The sequence below is a fragment of the Babylonia areolata genome, chromosome 26 (genome assembly GCF_041734735.1).
Source record: "Babylonia areolata isolate BAREFJ2019XMU chromosome 26, ASM4173473v1, whole genome shotgun sequence".
NCBI classification, from domain to species: domain Eukaryota; kingdom Metazoa; phylum Mollusca; class Gastropoda; order Neogastropoda; family Buccinidae; genus Babylonia; species Babylonia areolata.
Genome location: NC_134901.1, coordinates 20,395,934 through 20,408,433, shown reverse-complemented (window position 1 = coordinate 20,408,433; position 12,500 = coordinate 20,395,934). Strand labels below are relative to the sequence as shown.

At 43.4% G+C, this 12,500-nt stretch overlaps 1 protein-coding gene across 1 annotated transcript in view; it reads left to right on the top strand.

Annotated features, from left to right (window-relative positions):
- Nucleotides 1-2,456: 2,456 nt before the first annotated feature.
- LOC143300625 (anti-sigma-I factor RsgI6-like) overlaps nt 2,457-12,500 on the top strand; it is a 31,829-nt gene continuing 21,785 nt past the window's right edge. The window contains exons 1-4 of the mRNA XM_076614422.1: nt 2,457-2,595; nt 3,185-3,333; nt 5,086-5,285; nt 11,825-11,887. Of these exons, the coding sequence (XP_076470537.1) occupies nt 2,497-2,595; nt 3,185-3,333; nt 5,086-5,285; nt 11,825-11,887 (511 nt within the window). The 5' untranslated portion in view covers nt 2,457-2,496. The remainder of the gene's footprint in view (nt 2,596-3,184; nt 3,334-5,085; nt 5,286-11,824; nt 11,888-12,500) is intronic.

The window sequence follows — 12,500 nt, the reverse complement described above, 5'->3', positions numbered from 1 at the left end:
ACAGAGAAACAGACACACGGACAGACACACGGACAGTCTATAGACAGGGAGGAGACAGAGAAACAGACACACGGACAGACACACGGACAGTCTACAGACAGGGAGGAGACAGAGAAACAGACACACGGACAGTCTATAGACAGAGAGGAGACAGAGAAACAGACACACGACAGACACACGGACAGTCTATAGACAGGGAGGAGACAGAAACAGACACGCGTACAGACACACGGACAGTCTATAGACTTGGGAGACAGAGAAACAGACTATGAAAAGAAAAAGTCTGTCCGACACGAACAAGCTTATTCGATAGCAGAGATAGCTGTAACAGATGGCTCTGTCTGTCTGTCTGTCTGTCTGTCTGTCATTCTGTCTGACTCTCTCTCTCTGTCTCTTTCTCCACCCCTCTCTCTCTCTTTCTCTCTCCACACTCTCTCCCACCTCCCCCCTCTCTCTACCCCCTCACTCTCTCTCTCTTTGTCTCTCCACACTCTCTCCCACCTCTTTCCTCTCTCTCTACCCTCTCTCTCTCTCTCTCTCTCCACACTCTCTCCCACCCACCCCCCTCTCTCTCTCTACCCCCATCTCTCTCTCTCCACACTCTCTCCCACCTCCCCCCTCTCTCTCTCTACCCCCGCTCTCTCTCTTTCTCTCTCCACACTCTCCCCCACCCCCGTCCACACACACTCTCTCTCTCTCCACACTCTCTCCCACCTCTCAGCTCTCTCTCTAGCTCTATCCCCCCTCTCTCTCCCTCTCTCTTCCTATCTCTCTCTTTCCCCCTCTCCTTACCTCTCTTCTCCTCCCTCTCTCTCTCTCTCTCTCTCTCTCTCTCTCTCTCTCTCTCCTGAATTAAGAGATCGTGTAAATCAAAGCAGCCTGTCGCTGTCTCAATATCCAATAACCGCGCTCTCGGTCGGTAATTACAGATATCGAATATGTACATAAAAAAGCACACACACACACACACACACACAAGAGGCCAGTGCCTGCTTTCACTGTCACTGGCCGCACTAATATGTTGGAATATTATTGATTGATTAATTACTTCTCACACAGCTGGGATGGACAGAGGAGATTATTAGTAAACGTGTGGATGTGTGGAGTGGACCATCATCAGTGTGGTTCTGAGCGGTGTGTGTTCGTCGGGCAGTCAGTCAGGGAGGAAGGCAGGTAGGTAGGTAGGCAGGTGAGCGTCCTCACCATCTGATTTAAGAGACTGTTGTTTTAGCATGTTTTGAAATCATTCTTTTTTTCTTTTCTTTTTTTGTATCGTGGTCTGTTGTGGTTATGCTTAGTATTAGTATTGGTATTGGTATTATCATTATCATTCTTGGTATTGGTATTATCATTATCATTCTCGTTGTTGTCGTTGTTGTTGTTGTTCTTCTTCTTGTCATTATCATTATCGTTTTGATCATCATCTTCAACATCATCATCATTATTATTTTTTTTTTTTTTTTGTAAATTGTTATTAATTATCATCATCATCATCATCATTAGTAGTAGTAGTAGTAGTAGTACTACTACTACTACTACTACTACTGCTACTACTATCATCATCATCATCATCATAATCATCATCATCATTATCATTATTATTATTATTATCATCATCATCATCATTATCATCATGATTGTTATTGCTGTTGCTAGTTGCCGCTTTTGTTGTTGTTCTTATTATCATTGTTGTCAATCTTGTAGTTATTATTGCTGAAATTATTGTTCTTGTTGTTTTCATCGTTGCTGTTTGTTATAGAAGTAGTAGCAGTGGCAGCAGTCATAGTCGTAGTAGTAGTAGTAACAGCAGCAACAACAACAGTAGTAACAGCAGTAATGGCAGCAACAGTAGCGGCAGGAATTATACAGCATTTGTTTTTTGTTTTTTTTTAACAGTTCTTTCTTCCTAAATTGCTTAATTTTGTTTCCATTCAACTGAATTTCTGTTGAAAAAAAAACAACAAAACAATTCAAACAAAACACACACAAAAATAGTAATGATAACAAAAATGAATGGACACAATTAAACGGTTTCATATGAGACTGGGCCATGAGAATACCTTGGAGGAATAAGCTATATCATAAACAGGCTATATCATATCAAAGAAGTGGGGACGAGTTATGGCCAGACGTTCGCTTTGTGGCGGGGGGGGGGGGGGGGGGGGGGGGGGGGGGGGGGGGGGGAAGATTAATGAACCATTAATCATGCTTCAACGGAGTTAGTTTCTGTGTCGATTCTGGCGGTTACCTAAATCATTCCACAATTGTGTGTGTGTGTGTGTGTGTGTGGGTGGGTGGGTGTGTGTCTGTGTCTGTGTGTCGGTGTGTCTGTACCTATGTGTGAGTGTATGAGTCTGTACCTGTGTGTGTGTGTGTGTGTGTGTGCGTGTCTGTGTTTGTGTGCGTGCGTGCGTGCGTTTATGTGTGCGTGCGTGTTTCAGCGAAAATTTGGAAGCAAACGAACGTCGTTCACTCTGTCAAGAGTAGCTTCAGGAGATGGAGAGAGGGATAACGCCATTGTTGACGATGATGGTGACGATGATGATGATGACGGCAATGAGTATGGTGGAAGTGTTCGCCACCGCTGACACTGAGGTGTGTTTGGGGGGATTTGAGGGGGAGGTGCGGGAGGGGGGGGGGGTGTATGTGTGTGTGCTTGTGTGAGTGTGTGTACGCGCGCGCATTGCGTGTATATGATTTTTTGTATGTTTTGTTTGTTTGTTGTTGTTGTTGTTGTTGTTGTGTGTGTGTGTGTGTGTGTGTGTGTGTGTGTGTGTGTGTGTGTGTGTGTGTGTGTGTGTGTGTGTGTGTGTATGTATGAATACGTATCACTAAGCATTTCTTTATGTGACACAAGCGTAGAAGGAAAGAGAGAGAGAGAGATATGGGGAATAGCGAAAACGAGAGAGACAGAGACAGACAAAGAGACAGAGACAGAGACAGAGAGAGAGAGAGAGAGAGAGAGAGAGAGAGAGAGAGAGAGAGAGAGGCCTGTTTCTAAGAAGCTGTTGTCTGGAAAGACGAATCTTGTTTTTGTGTCCGTTTTTTTGTTGTTGTTTTTTTTTGTTTTTTGTTTTTCTTTTTTTTTTCTTTTATCTTTTTTTTTATTGTTGCTGTTGTTGTTGTTGTTGGGGGGTTTTTTTAATTATTTTTTGTATTATTCATTTCGTTCTTATTTTCCCAGCTGCCCAACATGCTCCTGAACCCCAGCTACGAAGAGGAGTTCCCGGAGTTCAGAGAGGATAACCCCTGGGAGGGAGGAGGCGTGTTCACCCATGAACGGATCTGCACGGAAGCTGTACACGGTCGATGCTCACTTCGGGTGGCGGACAGGTATTACGGGTGTCTTGTCGTGTCTTGTTGTCTTGTCTTGTCTTGTCTTGTCGTGTCTTGTCTTGTCTTGTCTTGTCTTGTCGTGTCTTGTCTTGTCGTGTCGTGTCGTGTCGTGTCGTGTCTTGTCTTGTCTTGTCTTCTCTTGAATTGTATTGTATTGTCGTATCGTGTCGTGTCTTGTCTTGTCTTGTCTTGTCTTGTCTTGTGTCGTGTCGTGTCGTGTCGTGTCTTGAATTGTCTTGTCTTGTCTTGTCTTGTCTTGTCTTGTCTTGTCTTGTCTTGTCGTGTCGTGTCGTGTCGTGTCGTGTCGTGTCTTGTCTTGAATTGTATTGTATTGTCGTATCGTGTCGTGTCGTGTCGTGTCGTGTTGTGTCGTCTCGTGTCGTCTCTTGTCTTTTCTGCTTGTGTTTCTTTTCCTTCTGTCTGAATGTTTTGATGATAATCATGATCATGATCATGACGACGACGACGACGATAATGATGACGACGACGACGACGATGATGATGATATGGATATTTATGCAGCGCCTATCTTCGCTCAAAGACCAAACTGAGCGCTTTGCACAACAGGCTGCCCACCTGGGTAAAGCCAACTGACAGTTGCGTCTCATCATTCTATTCCTGTATTATTCGGCCAGGTTTCACTCTCGCACACAAGCACGCACTCACTCTTTTTATTTTTATTTTTTTTATTTTTTTTTTTTACGTGTATGACCATTTCGTTTTATTTACCCCGACATGTAGGCAGCCATACTCCGTTTACAGGGGCGTGCAAACTAGGTATGTTCTTGTCTCCATAACCCACCGAATACTGACATGGATTTCGGGATCTTGAACGTGCGTGTTTGATTTCTTTTGTGTGTGTGTGTGTGTGTGTGCGTGTGTGTGTGTGTTTGTGTGTGTGTGTGTGTGTGTGTGTGTGTGTGTGTGTACACACGAAGGGGGGTTTCGGGCACTAACAGGTCTGCGCATATGCTGACTTTTGGAGATCAGAAACATTTCCAGCTTTCACCCACCAACTGCGCCGAACCGGGATTCGAACTCAGGAAACTGGGGCCAGAATCCAGCGCTCTCGCCATTCAGCTACCGCACCCGTCGTTGTTGTTGTTGTTGTTGCTGTTATTGCCATTGTTGCCGTTGTTATTGCCGTTGTTGTTGTTGTTGCTGTTGTTGTTGTTGTCGTCGTTGTTGTTGTTGCTGTTGTTGTTGTTGTTGCCGTTGTTGTTGTTGCCGTTGTTGTTGCGTTGTTGTTGTTGTTGCCGTTGTTGTTGCTGTTGTTGTTGTTGCCGTTGTTGTTGCTGTTGTTGTTGTTGTTGTTACCATTGTTGTTGCAGTTGTTATGCCATAGTTGTTACTGTTGTTGTTGTTGCCGTTGTTATTGCCATTGTTGTTGCTGTTGTTGTTGTTAATGCGTTATTGTTGCCGTTGTTGTTACCATTGTCGTTGCCATTGTTGTTGTTGCCGTTGTTATTGCCATTGTTGTTGTCGTTGTTGTTGCTTTTTGGGGGGGTAGGGTGGGGGTCGGGGTAGGGGGGGGGGGTTACGCAGATATGGTGTAGCATACTTTTCGATCAGTAATATCCGCACGCTTTGATACGTTCTTGAAATTCAAACTGATACCGAATCTAACCCCCACCCCCACCCCCGTCCTCACCATCACCCCAAACCCCCGACACCACCACCCCCACGCCCTCCCCCCCCTCCCCCCTGTCCCCCCACCCACGCACACTCCCGAAAAAAAAAAATATCCAGGCAGCTGTCAGTGAACGGCGCTATGCAGATGGTGTCGGGCCTGAAGCCGGGACGTGGCTACGCTCTGACGGGCCACATCAAGCTGCAGAACGACAAGGCAGGCACCTTCTGGCAGTCCGCCAAGGCCAGCCTCCGCTTTGTCTTCCTCGACAGTCCCGATCCCCCCGAGTTCGTGCTGCAGGCGATGGTGGACAACGAAAGTAAGTCAGTAAGAAAGGAACGGAACGGAATGAAAAAACAACAACAAACAAACAAAAAAAAGACAGTGGAGTGTTGGTCTAGAGGTGGTGGTGTGTGTCCATCGATATCGATGATGACCATCGTTGTCATCCAGCTGAGGGATGGGGGTAGGGTGGTGGTGGTGGGCGGGGGCGGGGGGGGATGCTCATGAATCTATCTGTGAGTGCGCAGATGGCTGAATAGTCCAGTCTGCGCACGAAATGTTCGCTGACAGTTGGGGCAGACAAAGACAGGCATATCATTGTCAGGGAGCTTGTTTGCCCGTGACTTTCTGGCCTGCCTCTTCTCAACAGCTGCAGCAGTCCTGTTGGCCTCGCACAACTTGGCACCTTTGTGCACAGCAGCGCGCCATTTGTCACGGTCCACTGCAGATTCCTCCCAGGAGTCAGGGTTGATATCAAACGCTTTCAGAGAGACTTGGCCTAGAGGTAACGCGTCCGCGTAGGAAGCGAGAGAATCTGAGCGCACTATTTCGAATCACACCGGCAGTCGCCTTAGTGTTTTCTCCCCCTCCACTAGACCTTGAGTGGTGGTCTGGACGCTAGTCATTCGGATGAGACGATAAACCGAGGTCCAGTGTGCAGCATGCATTTAGCGCACGTGAAAGAACCCATGGCAACAAAAGGGTTGTCCCTGGCAAAATTCTGTAGAAGAATCCCCTTGGATAGGAAAACAAATAAAACTGCAGGCAAAAAAAAAAAGGTGGCGCTGTCAGCGTAGCGACGCGCTCTCCCTGGGGAGAGCAGCCCGAATTTCACACAGAGAAATCTGTTGTGACAAAAAGAGTAATACAAATACACAGCAGAATGGGCTGAAGTAAGAATGTAATAGAACAGATTAGGTTACCGAAAGGGTGGAACATCTTCTTCTACTTCTTCTTTCACGGGCTGCAACTCCCACGTTCACTCGTGTGTATACGTGTTGGCTTTTACGTGTATGACCGTTTTTTACCCAGCCATACAGGCAGCCATACTCCATTTTCGGAGGTTTGGGTGGAACATAAAAGATAGGCTGAAGTGAGAGTGGATTAGAACAGAATTGGTTGAAGTAATGATACCATGGAACAGAACAGGCTAACGTAAGAATGGAGTGGAACAGAATAGGCTGAAATAACAATGGAATACAACAGAATAGGTTGTAATAATGGAATGGAACAGAACAGTTTGAAGTAAGAACGAAATGGAACAGATTAAGCTGATGTAAAAACGGAATGGAACAGAACAGTTTGAAGTAAGAACGAAATGGAACAGATTAAGCTGATGTAAAAATGGAATGGAACGGAACAGTTTGAAGTAAGAACGGAATAGAACAGATTAAGCTGATGTAAAAACGGAATGGAACAGAACAGTTTGAAGTAAGAACGAAATGGAACAGATTAAGCTGATGTAAAAACGGAATGGAACAGAACAGTTTGAAGTAAGAACGGAATGGAACAGATTAAGCTGATGTAAAAACGGAATGGAACGGAACAGTTTGAAGTAAGAACGGAATGGAACAGATTAAGCTGATGTAAAAACGGAATGGAACAGAACAGTTTGAAGTAAGAACGAAATGGAACAGATTAAGCTGATGTAAAAACGGAATGGAACAGAACAGTTTGAAGTAAGAACGAAATGGAACAGATTAAGCTGATGTAAAAATGGAATGGAACAGAACAGTTTGAAGTAAGAACGAAATGGAACAGATTAAGCTGATGTAAAAACGGAATGGAACAGAACAGTTTGAAGTAAGAATGAAATGGAACAGGTTAAGCTGATGTAAAAACGGAATGGAACAGAACAGTTTGAAGTAAGAACGAAATGGAACAGATTAAGCTGATGTAAAAATGGAATAGAACAGAACAGTTTGAAGTAAAAATGGAATGGAACATAACAGTTTGAAGTCAGAACGGAATGGAACAGAATAGGCAGATGTAAAAAATGGAATGGAACATAACAGTTTGAAGTCAGAACGGAATCGAACAGAATAGGCAGATGTAAAAAATGGAATGGAACATAACAGTTTGAAGTCAGAACGGAATGGAATGGAACTGTGTCGAGCAGAACGCGTTGAAGTAAGCATGGGACGGATTGGAACTGAGAAGGCTGAAGTAAGAATGGAATGGAATACGATAGAGCAGAACAGGCTGAAGAAAGGACGGGACGAAAAGGAACAGGACAGACTAGAACAGGCTAGGTTGAGAAGGGAATGGAATACGATAGAGTAGAAAAGGCTGAAGTAAGAATGGAACGGAATCGACCAGAATGGAGCAGAATTCAGTGTTCGTTCATTCAGGCAGTTTTTTGGGGGGTTTGAGTTGACTTCATCAAGATTTTGCGCCTAAAAATATTATTATTAGTATTAGTAGTATTTTTTTGTATTGATCTCTTATTTTTTATTTATTTATCTATTTATTTATTTATTTGTTTTTTATCTTCTTTTTTTTCTCAAGGTCTGACTAAGCGCGTTGGGTTACGATGTGGTGTAGCGTATATGGATTTGACCGAACGCAGTGACGCCTCTTTGAGCTACTGATACTGACTGACAGGAGCAGAATTGAAAGAATAAACGAGAAGTGACGTTTAGATCGAAGATCTACCATAATTATGGAAGGGTGACTCGAAAGAATTACCGTTCGTGGTGTGACAGATTGAAGTTAGAACGGCATAGATCGAAACACAATATAACACTTAGCAGAATAGGATGTGGCAGACTAGCTGGAATCGAGAACAGAACAGAACAGATCAGCAGAGAACCAAATAAAATGTGGCGGATTATGAAATCAAGAATAGAAAAAAAGGGAAACAAAATTAAAAAAACAAACAAAAACAAACAAACAGTAGAATGTGGTACCAGATATGATGCGTGGAGCGATGGCCTAGAGGTAACGCGTCCGCCTAGGAAACGAGAGAATCTGAGCGCGATGGTTCGAATCACGGCTCAGCTGCCGATATTTTCTCCCCCTCCACAAGACCTTGAGTGGTGGTCTGGACGCTAGTCATTCGGATGAGACGATAAACCGAGGTCCCGTGTGCAGCATGCACTTAGCGCACGTAAAAGAAGTCACGGCAACAAAAAGGTTGCTCCTGGCAAAATTCTGTAGAAAAATCCACTTTGTTAGGAAAAACAAATAAAACTGCACGCAGGAAAAAAAATACAAAAAAAGGGTGGCGCTGTAGTGTAGCGACACGCTCTCCCTGAGGAGAGCAGCCCCAATTTCACACAGAGAAATCTGTTGTGATAAAAAAAAAAAAAAATACAAATACAAAAATGCAATATGGTGGTCTATTAATTTAGGAATGGAACAGAATAGGCTGTCGTGAACTAATGGAACTATTGGATGAAAGAACGATGTGGAAAAGAACGGAACCAAGCAGGATATAGCTATGGTAGACTAATGGAATAAAAAATGGTTGGTTTGTTTTTTCAGCAGATGTGATGCGGCGTATATGGAACAGTCCGCACACTCTGACACCTCCTTGAAACTGAAACTGAAACGGACAGAGAATATGCTATGGTGGATAGGAACAGAATGTGTTGGAAAAATACCAGAACCGAATAGGGTATGGGATTTAGAATGCAATGGAAAGGAACAGGATAAAGTAGAACATGTTGCGGAGGACTATGGAGTTAAGAATGTAATGGAAAGGAACAGGATAAAGTAGAACAGGTTGTGGTGGACTATGGAGTTAAGAATGGAAAGGAACAGGATATAGTAGAACATGTTGTGGTGGACTATGGAGTTAAGAATGGAAAGGAACAGGATAAAGTAGAACATGTTGTGGTGGACTATGGAGTTAAGAATGTAATGGAAAGGAACAGGATAAAGTAGAACAGGTTATCGTGGACTATGGAGTTAAGAATGGAATGGAAATGAACAGGATAAAGTAGAACAGGTTGTGGTGGACTATGGAGTTAAGAATGGAATGGAAAGGAACAGGATATAGTAGAAACTGTTAATGGAAAGGAACAGGAAAATGATGAAAACTGGAATGGAGTTTAAAATGCATTGGAAGAACAGGATAAGGTAAACAGATTGGTAGATAGTGATTAAAAATGAAATGGAATCACAGGAAAGTAAGAGCAGTGATGGCAACGGAAGTAAAACAGAATAGAAAGGAATGGAACAAACAGTTGAAGTAGAGGAGGAATAATCAATGAAAAAACTGAATAAAACATTAACAGATAATGAACGATGGGGAATTTCGAGACAGAACGTTGAATGTGTGAAGTGGGTCGATTTGAATATGAAATCATTTCTTTACTTTCATTTTTCATTTTAGCGTTAGCCGAAGTGAATCAAAGGTGACAAAGATACAGGACGAAGCCAGCAGGTAGACAAGGTTTGGGCAATGATGAAGAAAAATCTGATGCAATGATAGAATGATAATGGAGCGATTGCAGTGTTCGTTCATTACCCAGTTTTGTGGGGTTGTGGTGTGCTTCTAGTTTGCGCTAAGTTTGTTTTGTATGGTAGTATTTGTTTGTATTTTTATTTTGTTGTTGTTTGTTGTTTTTCTTTTCTTTTTGTAGGTCGTGCGTACGCTGGGTACGTGTGGTGTAGCGTTAGGCTTGCCGTGACGTGGAGTGTGTGTACGCGTGCGTTGTGATGTACTGTTGTGCGCTGGTGTAGATTGAAGATAGAGCGTATAGTAGTTTAGCACGCGAGTTCGTCCAGTAATTATGGAGGTGTGCAAGGATTATTTTTGTGGTGCGCGCGCACGGTGGTTGTAAGAGTGTGACAATATACTTGTGAGAATGATGTGTGCAGTGCGGCGACGAGACGGTGGTAATGAAGGTGTGCGTGTGTGTAGTGAGGAAGTGTGTGTGTGTGTGTCGCGGCATCGGCACAGCGCGCGTGGTGGTGAAATGGTTTGTGAATTGTGGTCATTTGAATTTTTTCATTGCATTATGTAAAATAAACGTGTCCGATACGTGTGCAGCGTCTAAGCGATCGATGTGTTATGATGGTGAACTCGATAATCGAAAGAGAACTGATGCGTTGTTTTCAACAGCCATCTATGTACAGAAGAAAAATACCCCCCCACCAAACCTCGCACGCTACTCGGCACGCTTCCTTCGCCTGCGACCGCCAAAAAAGAGACCAGAGAGAGCATTAACGACAAAAAAACCAAACAAAAGGTAGTCCTAAAAATCTAATAAACAGCCCACTTGTTAAAAACAATACACACTCACACACAAAACACAACAAAAAAGTTGCGCATATTTTATAGACATTCACATGAGAAGCCACAATTTAACAAATACATTTTAAAATAAAATAAATAAAAAAATTAAATTAAAAGCAAAGGCTATAATTAGGAATGTAACAGATAGTAAACTTTGTATTGGATTTTGATTGAAGATCGATGTGGAATAGATGGCAGGGATGTGTTTGGTGATTAATGGAATCAAATGGTTGGTTGTTTGTTTCGCGTGTGTGCGGTGTATGTGGCGGACTATGGAGTTAAGAATGGAAAGGAACAGGATAAAGTAGAACATGTTGTGGTGGACTATGATGGAGTTAACTCACTCAGTACGGCCAGTCCTCTCTTCTCCTCTACACAGGCCCCTCGGATGTCCACTGGGTGTCTCAATGACCCAACCTTTAGCTTCCGTCATCAGAATTGTGGTATTCTTTGTCAACATTCACCTCTTCAGTATGAGAGCCTTCCACTTGCAATATTTTGATGGTGGTAATTGGGGTGAAACGCTGTTAACGTCTTCTCTTTCGCCGTTCGTATGGAGAGAGTTAAGAATGTAATGGAAATGAACAGGATAAAGTAGAACAGGTTATCATGGACTATGAAGTTAAGAATGGAATGGAAATGAACAGGATAAAGTAGAACAGGTTGTGGTGGACTATGGAGTTACGAATGGAATGGAAAGGAACAGGATAAAGTAGATGAGGTTGTGGTAGACTATTGAGTTTAAAATGAAATGGAAATGAACAGGATAAAGTAGAACATGCTGTGGTGGACTATGGAGTTAAGAATGTAATGGAAAGGAACAGGATATAGTAGAACATGTTGTGGTGGACTATGCAGTTAAGAATGAAATGGAAAGGAACAGAATAAAGTAGATCAGGTTATCGTGGACTATGGAGTTACGAATGTAGTGGAAAGGAACAGGATAATGTAGAACAGGTTCTGATGAACTGGACTTAAGAATGTAATGGAACGAAACAGGATAAAGTAGAACAGGTTGTGGTGGACTATGGAGTTACGAATGGAATGGAAAGGAACAGGATAAAGTAGATGAGGCTGTGGTAGACTATTGAGTTTAAAATGAAATGGAATCGAACAGGATAAAGTAGAGCAGGTTGTGGGGGACTAACGGAAGTAAGAACAGAACAGAACAGAACAAATCTAAACAAAATAGAGTATGGGTGGGGAATATTCAATCAAGAACACAACTGAATAAAACATTCATATCAGGACATAATTTGCTGGGTTGATTAATTAAGAATAAACATAATGTGTGTGTAGGTGGGTCATTTTCTTTTTTTTCTCTCTTTTAGCTGTTCCCGAAGATGAGATCACCAGGTGCAAACGTACTGGCGAAGCCCAGAAACAAGTTGCAAGTGAGTGCAAAGAAGGAAATCTAGATGCATGCTTTGATTATGTTTGTATGTTGTTGGTGCGTGTATTTGTATACCCGTGTTGTGGTGTGGTGTGTTGTGTTGTCTGTGTGTTGTCTGTGTGTGTGTGTGTGTGTGTGTGTGTGTGTGTGTGTGTGTGTGTGTGTGTGTGTGTGTGTGTTTGTGTGTCTGTGTGTGCAGTGTACGTGCGTGCACGGGCGCGTGTGTGTGTATGTGCGCGCGCGCGCCCGTGCGTGTGTAGTGTGTGTGTGTGTGTGTACGAGTGCGTTTGTGTGTGTCTGTGTGTGTGCGCGTGCGTGTGTAGTGTGTGTGTCAGTGCGTTTGTGTGTGCGCACCAGCGCGTGCGTGTAGTGTATGTGTGTGTGTGTGATTATGAGTGTGTGTGTGTGCGCGCGCGCACGCGCGTGTGTGTATGAGTGTGTGTGTGCGTGTGTGTATGTGAGTGTAAGTGTGTGTGTGTGTGTGCGCGCGCATGCGCGCACGCGCGCGTGTGTGTGTGTGAGTATGTGTGTGTGTGTGAATTTTGTGTCATTGGTACTTTTTTCATTGCTTATTTGTCTTCTTGTTCCTGTTCATACGTGTCAGCGTCATAAAA